Source organism: Thermobia domestica, chromosome 15, assembly GCF_964235325.1.
Source record: "Thermobia domestica chromosome 15, izTheDome1.hap1.1, whole genome shotgun sequence".
Taxonomy (NCBI): Eukaryota; Metazoa; Arthropoda; class Insecta; order Zygentoma; family Lepismatidae; genus Thermobia; species Thermobia domestica.
The window spans coordinates 100,397,243-100,417,383 of NC_137468.1; the positions used below are offsets into that span (position 1 = coordinate 100,397,243).

The 20,141-nt window shown below is 36.0% G+C and overlaps 1 protein-coding gene across 2 annotated transcripts in view; it reads left to right on the forward strand.

Annotated features, from left to right (window-relative positions):
* LOC145671163 (WW domain-containing protein tag-325-like) overlaps positions 1-20,141 on the forward strand; it is a 561,143-nt gene that overhangs the window by 12,515 nt on the left and 528,487 nt on the right. For both annotated transcript variants that reach the window (XM_081739998.1, XM_081740000.1), the window contains exon 2: positions 3,843-5,565. In XM_081739998.1, coding sequence (XP_081596124.1) covers positions 3,973-5,565 — 1,593 coding nt within the window. In that variant the 5' untranslated portion in view covers positions 3,843-3,972. The remainder of the gene's footprint in view (positions 1-3,842; positions 5,566-20,141) is intronic.

Below are 20,141 nucleotides of genomic sequence, written 5' to 3' on the forward strand. Positions count from 1 at the left end.
TACCACTGAGCCACCGCACCCCCACAAAATGATAATGAAAAACGAAGAATAACTATTTCTCCAGGTTAAGGTGAATATTGTTTGGAGTGTTTTGCCCAATGAACACCATATATCACTGACATTATAATTAATTGTGTGTGTAATGTACTTGCTTATTACATACTGCATGCAAGAAGAAATAAAACACTAATCAGACGTTAATTAGAAACTCGAACCGGAAGTAGGCTCAATTTTGCTAACGGTGCGGGATATTGAAAAAATAATCGAAAAATCTCCCCTTTACGGTTCCTGTTGCCGATTTTTATCAAGACGTCTTTCATTTGTGTCTGTAAAGAGACATATACAGATGTTATGAGGAATGACAAGGGGATTAATGTTCGTATGTGAATGATGCGCTGTGTAGAGAGCGCAGATTCAGCTAGAACATTTTAAAATGCAAACGCATGTTGACAAAACAAGGGATATTTAACTAGTATTGCCCACGAGAAGAGACATTATATTCACATCTTTTCGAGATGAAACTACCTCAACTGTTATCTCGTAGGCAAATCCTACATTTTTACTTGGCTGGAAGAGGAAATCAGTAAAATCGAACCATTAAGGCTTGGGTTGACTTCAGCATAGAAATTAATGAAGAAAAAAATAAGAAAGGAAGGTAAAGACAAAGGCACAGCAGGCACTCAGTGCTCTTTCAACCCCTGAAACTCGACATCATGATGAAATTAGCTGAGGGCCGTTGCGTAATGAAGTTTCTCAACTTGGCGGCAAGTGATACGCCAACTAACGGTATAATATTGATGTAGATGATGAGTTCCTAACTTCAGGAAAACAAAAAACAAAGGAGTACCATCAGAGGATAGGTCACGGCTATATCTACTCTTTTGCCACCTTCTCTCATAACTTTTTTTTTTTTTAAGCTTGCAGCCACACACTATCGAGCTTTGGAAGTAGACTATATTTGTTAATCTTCTATATATTGCATGCGTTTGCTAGTTTACGTTGAAATAATTGATACTCAACAACACTGGGGAAAGGAGTGGAATGAAGTCGGCCAGGGTATGTTAAAAAAAAAAGTACCATCACAACGTTCATGTGGTAGAACTGAAGCAAAACCTTTGGAAGGCCATGGTTAATGTGACCTTGGGGTGTAATTCGAATCCAAGATCTCCGAATCAAGATCACCGTGGGTAATGATATGCCCACTCTATTACATTGTAAATAAGGTAGGTGTGCGCAATTTCGCCACGTTAAGATTTGAACGACAGTTGCAAATTCCTGATAGATATGGCGAGTACGTCCGTACTGGAAATGGATAGTATACGGCTTAAGTTATCTGTGAGATAAAAATAACATCCGTACGCTAATAGTATGGTACTGCCAAACACAAAAGAAAAAGAGTGTGCAACTGGCGAAATTGCATACACCCTGTTCACAATTTTGTCACCTCTACTGTAAACAAAGGTGACAAGTCAAACCGCTCGACAAAACAAATACTGGAGTACATATTTTCACCCCATGAATATTATGATAAACATAATACATAATCATTAGTAAATACTTACCTATTGTACTTCTGGCTCCTGGCTTCATTTAAATGCTGAGCTTTTCTTTTCGCCACTTCAGGGTGCCGTAACAAGAATCCACAAAGTCATGTTCGACTTGCTGCACCTTGTATCTTGTTGAAAACAGAGACGGATGCAGGACGGACTTCTGGGGTGGGGGCGGTGAGTTGTAATACTGCTACTTAGAGCTACTTTTAAGAGCTCCAAACTCTGGGATGGATTTTATTTATACATAAAATAAGAAAGTTTCCTCTTCTGGGAAGGGGGGGTGCAATCGCCCCGATCACCCCTCCTGGTTGAAAGGATGTGGTACTTTGTTTTATTTACAAAACTTGTACACACATTTTTTTTCTTTTTTCAATAGTCGAGATGTGAGAGGAAATCCTACCTCCGCTAGCCGCACAATTCTCTGGACTAAGACCTCTTCCTCAGCTATATTGGACACATGTTTTCTACCAGGGAATATATGTTTCTCTTTCGGTGTACATAGGCACCTAATGTTCAATGTGATATGTTGAATTGTTTACTTGCAGCGTCAACAAATAGCTGATGCTGGATAACGCTGAACACAGCGTTCTTTAAATCCATCAATGACCACTTGCAGTACTTCCCTTATTCCGTCTGTCTGCCATTATCTGCAACTAAATCGAAGGAAAGTTAATATATCAAAATCGAAGGAAAGGAAATATCACTGCCGTTGCTACATTACGTCATGCACATTAGCATAGGTTCCAATTTCGTCACCATTTGTTCTGCATGACGAAATTGCAAGCACTTCCAAAGACTACACAAATGGGAATACAATTTGACTCCCAATGTACAACACACAGCGTTACACATGTCATTGTAGCCATAAAGCATTCGTCTTCACAATGCAATACTTACCACAAAGCTTCGAACCTTTCTTCTGGAACAATGGACCGCACTTCGTTGCTCTCGATCTCCTAACAGCATTATGTCTATCACACACGCTGACTGCCTGTCTTTCGCTCATATCTCCTACATATCTAAATGGGACAAAACATATTCACCATGCGCTATCTACCTATACACTAGCCCCATCTACCGACTTATGCCAATGTGTTCGGAAATACAGGTACCTAGCAGAATTGCAAACATGGCGAAATTGCGCACACCTACCTTATCTAGAGTACAATTACAAGCTTGACCAACTTTTCTTATCAGTAGTAAGACTGTGGAAAGAGCGTTAGTGGTCTATCAATATGTCAAATGGTAACAAAGGGTTAACCAATTGCCAGTGTTACCAGGTAGAGCAGGAAGATTGACCTGGTCTTTCTTCCCTTCACCACCCTAGGTCTTGACGGTCAAGGAAAACATTTGGTTTTGCTTGTTCGCAAACTATATGTTAACGTCCATTTAATAGGATTAGTTTAGTTTCTGTGGCATTTACTAGTTATATAAAAACCATAATTGCATGTAAGACACGCTTTTTTAATATTTTTTATTTCATTAGTGCAGAGTTAAAAAACAATGCGATATATTCGCGTAAACAATATCAATCAGTTGTGTTTGACGACAAAGATACGTATTTATTAACTGAAAATACTAATAATAATAATAATAAAACGAGCTTAAGAATAGGGTTATTCGCCGTTAATTTGTTGATTACGTGCATGTATGGTGATCGCAGGGAATTGTCTTATTTTTAACAATACAATTAAATGTATCATAAAAAACATTGTAAGAAACATCGCACTAACAAACGTTTGTCTGGTGTTAACGTCCTTCTCAGCACAGAAACTATAAGACTTAGATCTACAGTTTGATAGTTATAAAAACAAGTACAGTAATACTGTCATGTATACACCACGCGAAAGAGTTTGGTTTGTATGCTGTGATGTTTTCTCAGTTGACGTTGAAACTGAAAGTGGTTGTAGATTTCTACCACTTCAAGTTTTAGTAGAAACTAGCGTTGATCAGCCACTTCGCTGGGTTGAAATAAAACGGCATCGAAAGCCTCACTGTTTGTCACAGCAACCCCGAAAACTATGGATTCGACACTAATATTGGTCATTTTCGATCATTTTTATTTTAGAAATTTTAGAAATTAGAATTTATAATTTAGACTAGTGTAGAAATATTTTGAGTCCGACAAGACTCCATTGAACTACAGTTCAAATGTATGTATCTAGTTCTGGGAAAAAAACTGAATAAAAATCACTTAATAAGTAATGCAAACTTATGACTATATAATTAATTGAAAACTTCTTTTTTGTACTGTTGATAGATCACTTATATGTGTATTTTCCTTTCTTTCAGATCACTTGTACGTGTGCGTGCGTTTCACAAAAATCTGGAATGAAAATGAAGAAATTTACTAGTGTTATTTTTGTTTAATATCAAAAGGTGGACGTAGGCGGAAATTATCTTTTATCAGCTTTGAAACATAATGGACATTCCAGAAATCCATGTTAAAGTTTTGTATGACTTTGACTATACCACCAAGGAAGGAAGAAGAGTTTGGGTCAAAGAGGGGGAAAGATTATTTTTAATCAAAAAGACTAACAGCGATTGGTGGCAAGTAATTAGAACAGGTGAGAGAAGACCATTCTATGTTCCGGCTACTTACGTCGAGGAAGTGAGAAAATCGAAAGATGGTAAAAGGAGTTTTGGGCATAGGTACAAAAGAGATGAGCATGGTATTCTTATGCTAAAGATAGGTGATAATAACACCTCTGACGAGAAAAATGGTTACGTCCAAGTGGATAACCAGCTAAATCATAAATCCGATATTCAGTTTGAAAATATCACTTTTAGGCCTCGATCAAACTCTGACCTAGCTCCTTGTCAGCTGAAAGATCAAAGTAATATCGATAGATCAGCTGCCCGAAAGAGTCCTCAAATCGTTCACAGTCAATCGACTGTTTTTAGAAACGAAATTAATCCTATCTTGTTTGATAAAAGGAAGTCGTGGGCTGTGGAGGAACTTGTCACTGAATTATCCCAAATGAGGGCCAAAAACGAACGAGAACAACATAGCGATATAGAAAAATCTGACATTCCAGGCAAAGCTACAGCCAACGGTTCAGTACCAATGAAGAATGGTATAAATGAACCTGTGCGATCTCATACGGTCACTGTAAATGGTAATAAAGAATGCTATGATAAAGTTGGCAACGTTGAGATAAAAAAGGATAGAAGTTCGTTATCAAACGGTGACAGAATAGATAGTCAGTTATTGTCTGAACAGTCACCAAGCGGTCGGGTCGTAAAGAGTGTTTCTCCACAGCAATGTAGTGTCGAGAAAGACGAGGAAAATGGACCAAAATCTGCTCAAGACAAGAGACCGCGTGTCAAATTAGGTCCAAAGGTAAAACAGTTGTCAGAGTCGTTGGATTTACTTCATGGTGATGATAAGAGCCCACCTTACAAGTTTGCTCAACAACTCCATTTTCCTTCCAAGAATGAGAAAAAGTCTTCGAATACACGGAAGAAATCAGAAGATTCCGTGAGTAGCTCTGAAGGGATAGCTCCAAACAAGATGTTTAAAAGATTTCGCGATCGTGCTCGGTCTAGCAGCAGTAATGCGGAAGGCAAATCGAAAGGTAAACTTTCGACTCCCGAGAAGAAAAGTATGAACCGAAGCAAGGACTCCCTGACGGAATCCAACTACAGTTCCTCGAGCAGTGAATCGGGATTTAAAGAGAGAAATAGATCTGAGGAACGGAAACTCGGTGAAGGAACAACCAAAATGCCAGCGCTTGCTTTTCAAAACCAATTATATTGTCCCGGTGATAATGGTTTCCCTCCCCTGGGTGATAATTTGTCGGAAGTTGTGGAAGTAAATATCAGTGGTGCGTATAAGTCTGTTACTCATTCGGAAGAAGCCACGACCGATTCACAGCCGATGACTGAAGGCGAGGCTGATTATAGTGATAGTGAAGTGTCTAACAAATCAGGTGATGCTATTTTGTCGAAGTCTAAAGCGGAATCTCAGAAGAGAAATCAAAGGACGGAGCACAAGACACCAGACAGGAAGTCGGTGAGTAACTAATTTCTTTCTATATTTATTTTAATGTAATATATTCTGTTTTCGCTAAGAATGCGTATTAAGAGTTTATTATGGCGGTATTGTACGAGGCAGACTTCCTTTGTTCAATTTTAATTATCGGGATTGAGATTTTCATCACAAGCGCTCTACTTTGAACGTCGAAATTACTCACATTATCTTATTTTTTATAGATTCTTCCATTTAAATCTTATTTTTATAGGTGCTTGTATTGTTTTGATGCACTTGTAGGTGGCCATAGTGGCTTACGTTAGTAATAGAGCGCTCACCTCTGCCATCAAGATTTGTACGTTAGATCTCATATTATAGAAGCTTGTGATGAGTAACATTGTGTTCGTGGATTTTTTCCCTTTCACTTGACCTAATAATATATTTCTGCAGATTATTTAATATCCATTTTGTTACATTCATCATCCGTCTCCGTAAATCTAAAAGCCATATCATTAAATGTGAAATGCTCAACACCCCTCCTCTTTTTTTTTTCTATTTGATGAAAATTTTCCGCTCTGTGACCAAAACACGTTTAGTTGTTAGTCTGGACAACAGATTTTTTTTTTTGGTAATTGTTAAGACTGTACTTAATAAATACGTTAACATTTGTGCTACGTTCGTATCAGGTTTTAATTGAATCATCCGATGGGGACACTTCACAGTTCCGTTAAGTATGAAACGGTTGGGAAGTCTGGAAGTAAAAATCACGGACTCTTTTAGTGAGATAAAATTGGCATTGGATTTCAGTAAGTGATATAAATACGTGTGTGATCCAAATTTAAAAGAAAGAAAAAAAAAAAAAAAACGGTGTCAATACTCTCTCACGCTCATGTTGTAAGGTAGAAGGATGCGTATTTTAGACGTCACATACACTGAAAACAAAAGACAGATAAAACTTTTTTTTTCATTTCTTTCTTTCTCTGTTTAGGTATTTACAACTGCGATTGTGATGGAAATTATCAATAGTTTAAAATTAAACCATGTTTAAAATTCAGTCTTTATATCCAGAAAGGTATATGCACGTATTACTACTATATTAAAAATATGTATATTGAACCATGTAATGGTGAATTGCAGTTAAGACTTTAATTGTGTGTACTTTTTAGGTAAGTAGTTATCTGAGTGTGACGTCATAGAAACTGAACGATTTATTATCAAATGGAAGTCAGCACATTATCTCGAACCTTATTTGTTTTGAACTGATAAGGATTTTGTATGTATCTTACTTTTTTTTTTTTTAATTTTAGATTAAATTAGATTAATTTTGAAGCGGATTTCGAAATATACTGCTTCCGTAGCATTCAGTTGTGAATAGACAATACTTTCTTCGTCGGAAGTGCCTGTACGCAAAAGTGTTTGGAATTGACAATGATAATATTAAATCCCTGTGTGAATATTAAGGAGAGAGACTCAAATGGTAGAATCCTCACCAGCGTTGCAAAGGGAGTCTAATTCGACCCAAGATTATGCTACATGGAAAACAACATCATATCTGTTTATTTTTTGGAATTCTTCAATTTCCTCAAACTTTCTAATTCTACTAAATATACATAGTGTTTTCAGCACCAGTTATCCATTTCCTTTCGCCTAAACAACATAACCACTGGACGTTAAACTAAATATTTAATTTATAGGATTGTCAAATATTGGTATCCACTGGCAGAACGGATTCGATTATTTTAAAGAATGTATATATTTGACTTACTTAACTGTCATGACACACTGGAAATGATCCAGTCTTTTCCAAACTCATTTCCATGGATTATGCGCTCACAAGGATAACAGGCTAACATCTTACAGAGAAGTATCAATGTACGAATAAAAGTTGAGCGAGTAGCTATAAAATTATTTGCAATGTATACCAATTCCAATTTCATATTATGCCACATTAAAGTACACAAGATATTAATTGAAACGTCCAGAAAAGTCAGTCAAAATACAACTTCTATTGTGTACCATGCTACTTGACCTATCCTGGCAAGAAATAAACACAACAGAGAAAATTCCAATATATAACTTTCGCTAGAAATGATTCGTTTAAGTAAGCAATATAATTTGAATTATAGTTAGTACGTTTAATAGGTACCGTACTTTCGTGTTTTCGAATGGTTCGCGTACGTAATATAATGTATCCGTTTTTAGCGTTGGGAGAACTATAGAAACATAGTAGTAAGATGCTAAGAGAAAGAAATACATGCTTATCGTAAGACTTCATACACATTGTTACATTTCTCAATTAAAAATAAAATGTTCAAAACCATAGACGAAGGTTTTTCTGTGCCAAAATCTTGATTTGAAATTGTCCGTCTGTTTGCAAGACATCCATAGTGTCTCGGATGCATAGATGTTTTAGATTGAACCAGTGAATTTTAAGGAGTTTGGTTTACTAATGTTTCTTTTATACAGGGTGGCCCGAAAGTAGGTATACAGTACCATACTACATTTTATATCATTTCTTATTGTTATCCATCAGATAGACTTAGTTTCTTTATTATTCGTTCTTAATGTGTGTTTACTTAAATCTTAAGCTCGGAAGAGCCGAAGCAAATAAACCCATAAACTATAATTTTATACTTGATCAATGCAGGGGTGTATACCTACTTTTGGGCCACCCTGTATATTTAGGATTTAGGATTTTAGATTTATAGGCTGTCGGCATCTAAGGCCTTTAGCCCTTCACGATTTGAGGGATGACGTCCCTCGGCGAGCACACAATCCGGGGAAAGGGAAGGAAGAAAGGATTGGGAAGGGAAGGAAGCGGCCTGGGACCTATAAGTTAGGTACCACCCCGGCATTTGCCTGGTGTGAATGAGGAAAACCTCATTCAGGGCGGCTGGCCTGAAAAAGCTGTTACACTTTTTCGACCGAGTGACCCCACCGGGAACCGAAACCCTGTATATTTATGGACACCGTAGTCTATTGGTTAGAGCGTTGGACTCACGTTCACTTTGTCCTGGGTTCGATTCCTGACCGATGCTTCCCAGTTTTCGGCGTCCACCCAGCGTCGTGAGGTAAACTGAGGAGTCATGTGAATGAAAGACGTGACGGCCACTGGGTCTAGAAAGTCCCTGATACACCTGTTAGAGACAGGGTGACGCGGGGCATTGATCATGTTTTCGTCGTTAGACTGGATGAAGGTCGCTAGCGGCTCAGGCCTACAAAAAGTGCTGCTACGCCAAGTGATTACTTTTATATATTTACTTTGTCTTTCCATGTGTCCATTTAGGAGACACAAAAGTCCAACAATTACTTGATGGAGCTCTAATTTTGAACCATAGAAATCGAGTTCGTTTATGGAGGTGATGCATCCAGTTGATCTCAAAATATGGACAATCAAAAATCGATTCCTTATGTATCCCTATGTGAATAATTATGGATATCATCCTTGCTTGATAGACTGCCCACAGTGCTGTTGAGATTAACGGGCTAGTATGATGCTCAGGATGCAAATTCCTAATCTGTTCGTATAAAACACCTTACTAGGTAAAATGACAAATAAAGACTTAAATATTTTCAAATATTAATTTACTCGCTTAAAGTATGATTCATTTAATTTGAGGCTAAATGCTGTAGGGTATTTAATCTTAGGCTTCGTAAAAATTTAACCAAACCAAACTTCTTTACGTGTTGTACACGATGTGACGCTGCTATATTTGTTGTGTCCATAGTCATATGGAAAGAAAGGAAAAGTTAGTGATATTTTCTGGTTTTACCGTAAAACCATTTATAACATAAGTATTTTCAACTTTCATCTGTCAGCGAGACGGAGAACCAGCCTTGCGGAAGGAACTTAGTGTTTGGCGACGCATGGAATACGGTATATAACCAGCCGTACCTGGTTTAGAGTCAGGAAGAAAGGGTCACCTGTAGAAGGAAAGGGAAACGTGAACCGCGTGCCATGCTTGGAAATTAGATTTGAGTCAACGAACGCCAGATCATCGTTCGTTGTGAACTCCAAAGAGACATTCTTTTTTGCTTCCCCCCGATTTTTTCACACCGCTTTTCCTTAAATGCCCATCACTTGAGATTTTTTTTTTTTTTTGTTTGTTCCAGATCCTAAAAACTTCTCAGCTAAAGGGAAAGTTGATGCCTGATCTTTTTACTTCTATTTGCTTTGCACATTCGCCTTTCTTGTTCATTTTCTAAAGCCCATCCATGTTTTCTAACTTCGGATTTAACCACTCGGTTATCTTATTACTTCTTACCGCAGAACGTAGAAAAACAGTCGGGTATACGCCAAGACTGAAACTTAAATTAAGTTTTTTTTCCCTCATAATTTAGCAAAGATAGGGAAGAAGGAAAGAGAATCTAATTGTTTTTTCCGAATCATGTTTTTCTCAGAACAGATCGGGACAAAGTTTGAAGGAACTGCCGAGATAAATACTGGACTAAATCCATGTCTCAGAATACTCGATTCTTTAATTCTTCCTTTTTGTTAAAATTGAATTTTAAAAAGTCAGTAAGTTTTTGATATTTGTCGCTATGAGTTTTGCACTGATAACATAGTATATAGATACAGTGGGTTCGAAAAGTCGTGGTTCGTCAAGTTTGGTCTGTGATCGATGTGTAATGATTAATGCGTGGCAATTAGAACGTGAATTACATGTAAAATAAAGTGATACACTTTGACATATTTTTCCTACAAATTAGGATGAACTCATGTGAGTAGCATCGGACATCAGAAAGGTAATTTTCAAAAATTGAAAATTAAAAAAAAAAAGCCACAAAGGATCTTTAAAATGAAACAATTCTATTATTATCATTATTATTATTATTATTATTATTATTATTATTATTATTATTATTATTATTATTATTATTAATAATAATTCTAGGTAGGATATAGAATACATCAACTATTGATTATAACAGTTTGTGTCCATTTGCTATCTTTGTCATTACAATAAACAGTGGCGTATTTACGATTTTGTTTCGGGAGAGGCTTTGCTAACTTTCGGGGGGGGGCTTTGCGTGGAAATGTGAAAATTCTGCAAGATATTTCATTTACTTTACTATACTAAGTAAGATTTCGGGGGGGGGGGTGCTTAAGCCCGGAAGGCACCCCCCTAAATACGCCACTGACAATAAATCAGCTTTAATGACGTAGCCATAAAATTGTAATTTTCCTAGAATTTTTACAATTAACAATGCAGTCATCGAACCACAGAATTTTAGGGAATAAACTGCAGATGATATGTGATGATGACGTTACCCAAGAGGTCATTATATGACGTTACGACTTTTTTTTTCATGATTTGAGATGTATTCTTAATAGAATATATACAGGGTGGCCCAAAAGTAGGTACACAGTCCCGTCCAGTATTTTATATCATTTCTTATTGTTATCAAACTGGTAGGCCTAGTTTCTTTATTATTTGTTTTTAACGTTTTTTCTACTTATAACTTAAGCCCGTAACAGTCGAAACAAATAAATCCATAAACTAGAATGTTATATTTGATCATTACAAGGGGAATGTACCTACTTTCGGGCCACCCTGTATATAATAAATTTCCTACGATCATGCACAGAGGGTAAGGGAGACAGTCATGATAAGATGGGGGTAATTGTGAAATGACGAAAGTGGGAGGAAACGGAAGAACTCCGAGGAAATCCACGTACACAATGTTTGCCCACCACAAAACACACTTGTGGGACCTTCGCCAGTCGAACCAAACATTACGCAACAGAGATGAGCGTTCTCCCACTGAGCCACCATAGCCCCAGAATATTTTATGTTTAGCTGCGGAATCTATGAAGTTTGTATATGTATATGTGTGTACATATATTAAAATATATGTAAGCTATAAGGATTAAAATAACTAAGTTATATTTTGCAAGTGACTCCTAAAATATAGGAAGTCGGATATAACAATTAATTTATTAATTGATACTTCATCCCACCCAGTAGGAATTTCACATCTTCAACTGTAACTTCAAACACCACACATATTTAAGAGACCACGGCTGAAGAATTTTTTTTTTTTTTTTTTTTTTTTACAAATATTGGATTATTAAGAAAATAAAGCATTATGACAATAACGTATTTAGACATTTTGGATTTAATTTCTCTGCTTTATTTGAATAGAAAACTTTACAAAATTGATATTTTTGGACTCTTGTTTAATAGTATAATATTTCTCATTGGTTGATGTATATGGGTGTTTCTGTTATTTTGATACTTATCAATATTTGAATAGGTAGTGGTTTGCCCAAAGGAGAGTGATGGATGGAGTGTCCAGTTTTCCAACTAGCATAGCATACTAGAATTTATTTTTTTTCTTCTCGTTACCTGCATTGCGTGTGACAAAAGTATATTTTTCTTCAATGATATAGTAAGTCACATAGCAACATACAAAGCATACCTCTATAAATACAACAATTTAGGTTAATCGTGAGTGCATTTATTTGAAAGTAAAGCTATAAATACTTGTGTCTCAATTAAGATAAGTGAAGGGAAAGTTATTTCGTGCAATTTTTAAGAGCAATGTCGATATTAAAAGTTTATCTCTAGTAGTGGAATTGTTAGCATAATCGCAGTTGATGTCCATGGTTCAAGGTTAGATTTTCGATGAGATCTTAGCATTTGCTGTACTATAAGGTATAGCTGCGTAAATGTAAAGCTAAAGTAAACGAACGGGATATTTTCATTTTCATTAACAAGGTTTCAAGTGGAGCCGAAAGGCCACTTTATGTGCAACAATGCAAAGGAAAGAAACACTTGGAAGAAAAGCAGCCAGATTTACATGTTAAAGTATCTTTCTGGCACACGCTTGGTAGTAGTGAGAATAGCTCTGGAAAAACGCCAGTTAACATGACCGACCTCGAACTCGGGACCAGTGGCGATTTCTCTTTTACCGCATTTACCGCCGGTAAAGAAAATTAAACTATAATCCATTACGGAAATTTCTCGAAATATAATTGCCCCTCTTGATTTCACAATGTCCTCTGTGTCTCAGTTCAAGACAGAAGGCACCAGAGTATGTAGCAGATTAAAAAAAAAAAAAAATCATTCAAATATATCGCTACAGCACGGCAAGCAACTATCCTATACGTACCAACGCTACGAATCACGAAAAAGCGTTGAGGAGATGCAATATGTCTCAATCCTAAATAGGCAAGTTGACCGCTAAGTTCTGCGAGAACATTCAAGATTATGGCTCAATCCTTCAGATGAAGAAGCAGTTTTGGTGGTCGACTGGAAAGCATTTCAGTCTGTAAGCAGCCGTAAAATCTATTGCATCCGTCAACACAAAATTGAAAAATGAAATGAAATCTTTGAATTTTACGTCCCACGGTTATGCCGGTTAGGCTAAAGGAGACGGTGATGATGAGTAATGAATGAAATGGTGGAATGAAGAAAGTGGGAGGAAACGGGAGAACCCCAAGAAAACCCACACACCCGGTGTTTGTCCACCACAAAGTTCACTTGGCGAGAGCTGTGATCGAACCCGGAACCCCAAGCACCAGAGGTGAACGCTCTACCACTGAGCCACCGCGGCCCCCAACACAAAATTGAGTTCTCCAGTATGTTTTCAAAAATGTAAAGGCAAGAATATAAAATTTAAGTTGCAATATTTTAAGTTTCCCATGTTTGATCCCTTTTTTGATATTATCTCCAAAATAAAACAGTTGAAATGCAATGTTACAGAACAGTACATCAGCAACAAAGCTATACAAGACGAGACCTGCAATTTAAAGTAGGACCAAACCATTGCAGCGCAGTCGATCCGAAATTCGACAAACCAAACGTATGCGCTCTGGCCATTAAAAAAAAAAAAAAAAAAATGTGATTGTAAGCTTGTATTGATTGTAGATTGTGGTGGTGGAGTTACTTTATATTTGTACGTTCAAGTTTCAATGCCGAGTTCAAATGTTAAATGCTTCGTCAGCGTGTTTCTTGAAAATCTAACGTTCATTCTGATATGATATTTAGGAGATAGAAGAAAAAAGGGTTTAGAGCATCCAGGGCACATCTAGGGAGGATGTTACAATAACCCCCCACCACACACAAACTCAAACTCACACTGTATAAAACTGTGTAAAATTCGAGACAAGACGTAAAATTTCTCGAGTTTCGTGCTCAATACTAGTTCGCCCAAGTTTTACATCTCAAACTCAGTTTTAGTGTTACAGTAAAACCTCATAGTAAAAACTATAATTGATAGAGTGATGGTACGAGCACAATAGTGAACATTTAACGTTTAAAGATATTTCAGTAATAAATGTTGTTATATCAACCCTTCGTGGATTTCTCGTGACACAGTCCTAGATTAAAATCAGCATAAATTTTGTACAGAAATTTTCGAAACGGCATAATAAAATTTTGAGACAAGATGAGATAAGGTGTTCGGAGAATCGAGACGAGACTGGAAAACCGTATTTCTCGTCTAGTCTCGTGGGCAACAATACATATCTAGAAATGACGTAGCATTGTAAACATGTTATCCTATTAAGCTGCGGCAAAGGATACGCCACTGCGCGAACCCTTCAATTACCAAGTACTAATGCTAATCACTCACCTGCATTAATTTGCACGAGTTTCTTGGGAAAAAGAAAATGAAGACGCAATGTTTGTGTTCCTCAAATTACAGACGATGCGTCTGGTTTGAAACAAATTTGAATCAAGCCTCAAGATACCTGCACAGTGCGTAACAGCAGCACATAAACACCGCTCAATAACTCATAGAGATTATTTTACGGATGGCCGTATGTACAAGCCGAATTATTATTATTATTATTATTATTATTATTATTATTATTATTATTATTATTATTATTATTATTATTATTATTATTATTATTATTATTGTTATTATTATTATTATTATTATTCGAATCTTCAATATCTTGATAACTTGATAAGAAAACAGGTGATAAATAACCACAGAACGGATTTCTGAGTGATGTCCGAAAGGGTTATAGTCAAGAATCATATGATATGTAAATATTACTATAGATTTTTGAGTAATCCACTTGTTCAAATATCAAATATAATCTAAGTTATTACACTCATATTATGTTGGCCCGTTCATAGTAAAATTTGTTAATGGAAACAATTAGCTATCTTATGCTTATGTGACTATGAAGATTAAAGTAAAGCACTTCAGCACTGGATGATACTATCATGCTCCAACTGTATTTATCTCCAAAATTTCTCCAAGTTCCCATTTGGGAGATCCTGGGTAAACTATCAAGCCACATTTTGATGATGGTAGCACAAAGAGTAACTGGATAGGTCAAGCATGACGTATTTCCGCCTGTACTTCCGGCATTATTTGTTACCGGTTGGTTCCAAAGACATTGAGTTACATATCGAACTGAAAGGAATTTTACAGAGCAAATGGATCAATGGTAAGTAAGGCAAAGAACTGAATTCGAAAATGGAAGGAGCCTAAAATATTTTCACAATTCGGAACACTTCGTTATATACTAGCCTGGCGTTCGTTACAATGGCATTTTACTCTGTAGCAGTGATGTCCAATTATAATGAGCCTGAGGGCCATAACAGTCGTTACTAGTAAAGTGGAGAGCCGCAGCTAAATAATAATAATAATAATAATAATAATAATAATAATAATAATAATAATAATAATAATAATAATAATAGTACGCTAGGAAAGAAAATATAAAAAATGTATTTGAAATATTATATACCTATTCAATGTGACAAATGAGGGTGACTAGCAACGTTTACAAGAGCTGGGATATGTACATTCATTTCTGTTGTTGTGAGCCGCAGGAGATGTAAAAGAGAAGAATCTCCAAGGCAGCTTCTGAAGCGATTCTTCACAATTTTCGTAGTGGAAAATGCACTTTCACACAAATAAATACTATCAAACACTTACACACTTTTCCGACCAAACTCCAAGATTTAGGGAAAGGTGTTGCAGTGGATTCTCGCTCCTTTTTGTTGTGCAGAATCGCTAAATGGATGCCTTATTTCGAAAGAAGAGTGCAAACTTTAAAAGAAAGAATAAATATAAATGAAAATAGTATCAATAATAATCGTAAACCGTGAGAGCTTTGTGGGCCGCAGAAAATGTTTTGGTGGGCCGCCATTTGGACAGCACTGCTCTATAGTGAAAAGGAATTATCTAACAAGTTCAGTTGTAAATGTGGTTAGATCTATTTGCACATTTCAAACATGGAACTACATATCTGGTTCGGTTTTTATTTTAACAAATAACAGCATATAGAATAAACCTTGCTGCTCTCCTATTGAAGTGATAATGGTAATGAAGATCATGTTCTCCTCATTCACTCCCCCTCCCCTAGAGCTTGGCATGATAAAATTACTACAGGTGCACGAATTTTGTACAGATGAAAACGTTTTACTATTGACTTAAACTATCGGGTTTAGTGAAATATTGTGACCGTTATTATTATTCACTACGGAATCCAAATGAGATAAAACGATATGAAGTTTTCAGTTGAAAATTTAGACTTCCTGACTGACGAAATCCGAGATCGTGTCATAGAAGATGCAAATAGCATTACACGACTGACGTTAAAGATAGAAATGCTGTGCGATCGACAACAAACTGAACGAGCTCTGCTTGTTGAATATTCATCAGTACATTGAGTTCAAAAGTGGCGTAGATAGCCAGCCAGCGTGAGGCTTTGTGGTCAGTTTTACCATGCATGTTAATGAAGTTTAAACCGTTTTAGCTAGTTTGTGTAATATTTTGTTATAACCTAAAGCTGAGACCGTAAAAGAGAATTACGTTATACATAAAATCATGTAATCAATCAACTATTTGCTGTTTGCGAATCGATTTGGAAAGCTAATTTAGATTAAATCTGTCAGCAATTTGTTGCATTTAATGTCTGTTTTCTTTCTTTATTTAATTTAAAGTTCTACAAAATTATTAGCAAAACGAAATGCTTAAGAGGCCTAACCACTGCGAAATTAAAATACCGCTAATTTTACAGTAATTATGTGATATCTTCAAATAGATAAAAGATAATCGAAATGTGGAACAAGAGCGCCCTAGACAATATTATTTTGCATGAGGTACTGTTATCATGAGTCACCTAGTAGCTTTTCGTTTGCACACATTTAGAAACGCGAAAATAAATACCGATTTTCAAACTGGCTGGAAATCGAAAGCAGACAAGTAAGTCGTGATAACGGTACCTCATGCAAAATAATATTGCCTGGGGCGTTCTTGTTCCACATTTCGATTGTCTTTTATCTATTTGAAGATATCACACAATTATAAAATTAGCAGTATTTTAATTTCGCTGTGATGGGGCCTCCTAAGAGTAAATTCTTATGCGTAGTTTTCGAAAAAAATGAGTAAAACTATTTTTATGGTGCTAAAAGGTATGTTATTCGTTGCTAATCGGATGAAATTGATAATTTTTATTCTGCTGGAATAGATTATTCATTTATTTATTTTTTTAAGAAAATACACTGTTAAGTAACAGATTGGGTTTTATTACAATTTTTATAACACACGATTCTGTTCGTTCAATTTCACAGTTGTTTTTAGATTCAAACAGTTCCGGTTCTAGTTTTATAAGTTTCTTTTATGACTCGTTCATCAGTTCATTTGTTCTTAATTTCTGTACATGCTGCAAAATGATTGGTTCTTTAATGATATTTAATGGTATTTTTAATTGGCATTGCGTTGACAACATATGAAATAAATAATCATAACGGGTTAGCTTAAAGTTTCTACTTAATTATTTTTATACAACGATGTGTGATGAATAAAGACCTCTACATCGAATATGATGAAAGTATCTAATGAAGAGATAGCAGATCCAAATCATGGATTTTTGTAATGTTGCCAAAGGAATAGGCTTGAGGTTGGATTTCTGCTTCCTTGTCCCATAAGCTGTAATTGCTCCGCAGTTTAACTATTGATATGTGACTTCTTCTAATAGTGACAACACTGAGCCCCATACCATGTGAGTTTGTGGTGGATATTATGACCGTGAGTTTTCTCCTCTCCTCTCCTTTTCCTCTCTCATTCTTATCCCATATATATATATATATATATAGATATATATATATATATATATATTATTATTATTATTATTATTATTATTATTATTATTATTATTATTCACTTTCATTAATCTTGTCTTTTTAGCTTACAGGGCATAATCACGAGGTGTAAATCCTACGGATTTCAATTCATTTATATTGTTCATTTGTATAGTTTCTATCCAAGACACTTCATAGACCCGATATGTATCGGGAAGTTCGGGGCCATGGGGCAATTTCGTTGTGAGTAGAAAATACGAAAAACAGTAAAGAGAGGAAAGGAACGTTTTCAGTTGAGCAGCCTGTTCGAATGGAACGTAAGGGTATGCAAAAATGACACGGGAAACGTGAACATTGTTATTTGAGGGAATCTAGAGCACCTTGTATCAGTTTCCGAATAATGCTATATTATTGGTATGGTGAGGGACCAGGGAAACAGCCTGCTCAATGCCCACAGCCTGCCTGTGCTTTTTTAAAATGTAAAATAAGGCTTCTTATGGACATTACGCAAAAAGATGAAAAACGGCTGGAAGCTTTCGAAATGTGGATGTGGAGAAGAATGGAAAGAGTTAGTTGGGTCGATCAGAAAATGAATAAGAGGGTGTTAGAAATGATAGGGAAGAGAAAAGAACAATTTTAGATAATATTAAGGAGAGGAAGAGAAACTGTTTGGGACATTGGGTAAGAAAGAGCTGTATCATGGGGGACATGCTAGAGAGTATGGTGGCAGGAAAGAGAGGGAGGGACGAAGGAGACTACAATTGATGAACGATATCAAAACCGAGAAATCTACCTCTGAAGATGAAGAGGTTAACGAAAGACCGTGGAGCATAGAAGCTTCTCGGTTGCAGCAAGTGACCTGCCATAATGGCAAAATACCTATGATAATGACCACTGTGGAACTTAAATGGCCTCTTACCAGTGTGGTGAATTGAAAAAGAACTCACCATTTTACATTGTAAATCACCTATTTTTAACAACTTTCGTCTTTTCCCAATTTTTCCTATTTTTACTCCTCGGAGTTTGCCTATGGCTCCCAACTTTTGATATACCTCGTATAGTGAAGTGTGTTTATGGTCCATATTAAGTTGTTCCTGTTAATCCATACTAGCCACGTATATTCACTCGTGATCGTTCTTAAAACTCAACCTACAAAATATCGCGTGAATGCCACTCTTGTCTTTGTCAGTCAAATGTTCAGCGGAAATGTACGTAGAACACGATATTGAAATTACTGATCCAAAATTCGTAACAGAAGTGTTCTGGACACATTGAAATTAAATAGCACGAAAGAGTAAATAAATGATAGACGAAAAGTAATTTTTGCACGATCTTCTACCAAGACTTTTATGATCACACTCATGGAATTTCTTTCTAGCACCGTCATGCGTATTTTATTTCGTCTTCCATCACTTTTAAATTAATTACTATATTTAAATAAATAAATAAAAGGTATCATTATGACCTGCAACTTTATCATGTGAGAAGCTAAAATTGTTTGCGTTTCCATTATGCATATAGCCTCTTCACAGTATTTTTATGTAGAGGTATTTAATTAGATTATCTCGTTAGACTGAGAGAATAATATATGTCAAGAACGTACTAACATAACCGATTCATGTTACTTTTTTTTTTTTTTTAAGCAACTGTGAGCTATTACATCCTCAACTAGTAATACGTATATGAGAACTAAAAAAATATATATGAAAATAAAGAAATAAGATTAAAAAAAAACTAAATCCGGACGAGATGTAGGCCTATGTGCTTATGTCTCTCTCCTCTTTATTTCAATAGTATTACTTTGAGCATTTTATATTAGCAACACTTTAAAGTACAGTATATCTAGAGTATTATTTACATATTTAAGAAAGTAGCAGATGAGGTTTCAACTCTAAAAACATTTATAGCGGGAAGTGTTTTAGTGTGACATGAGTTGAGTTGAGTTTGGGTTTAACGTCCCGTTCACCAGCGAGGCTATATGAGACTTGGGCCTACTGATTAACGTGGAATCCGAACCACATGAGCTCCCGCCGGGAATCGAAACCGGGTCTCCCACGCCAAAGGCCCGTACGCTAACCACTTAGCCACGGAAGAGCTCTTTAGTGTTTCATGATTCATAGTATAAAACCTAGAAATAGATAAATCGATTGTGCGAATATATTGAAGAGCATTTGTCAACATTTAAAGGTACGCAAGTCATTACCAATATATTCCAACAATAAATTTAGTTTATATGTGTTGTTACATTACAACAATCGGTGACACCTCGTCATGACGCGGAAGAATTCTGATAACTTCTAGATTATGTTTTTTTTTAAATCATAAATCATTAAAAGGCATAAATTTTCACAGACGGTAAATTTACAAAAAAGAAACTTCTAGATGAAATTTAAAAAAAAAATCAAGGCATAAATTTTCACATAAATTTACATAAAGAAATTAGAAAAACTTCAAGATGAAACTAGAAAAAACTTTTCCGAGACGCAACGAGAAAGAATTCTTCGAAACGAGACTTCTACAACATTAATGAGACTAGACGAGGAAACGTTAGTTCTCCTCTCG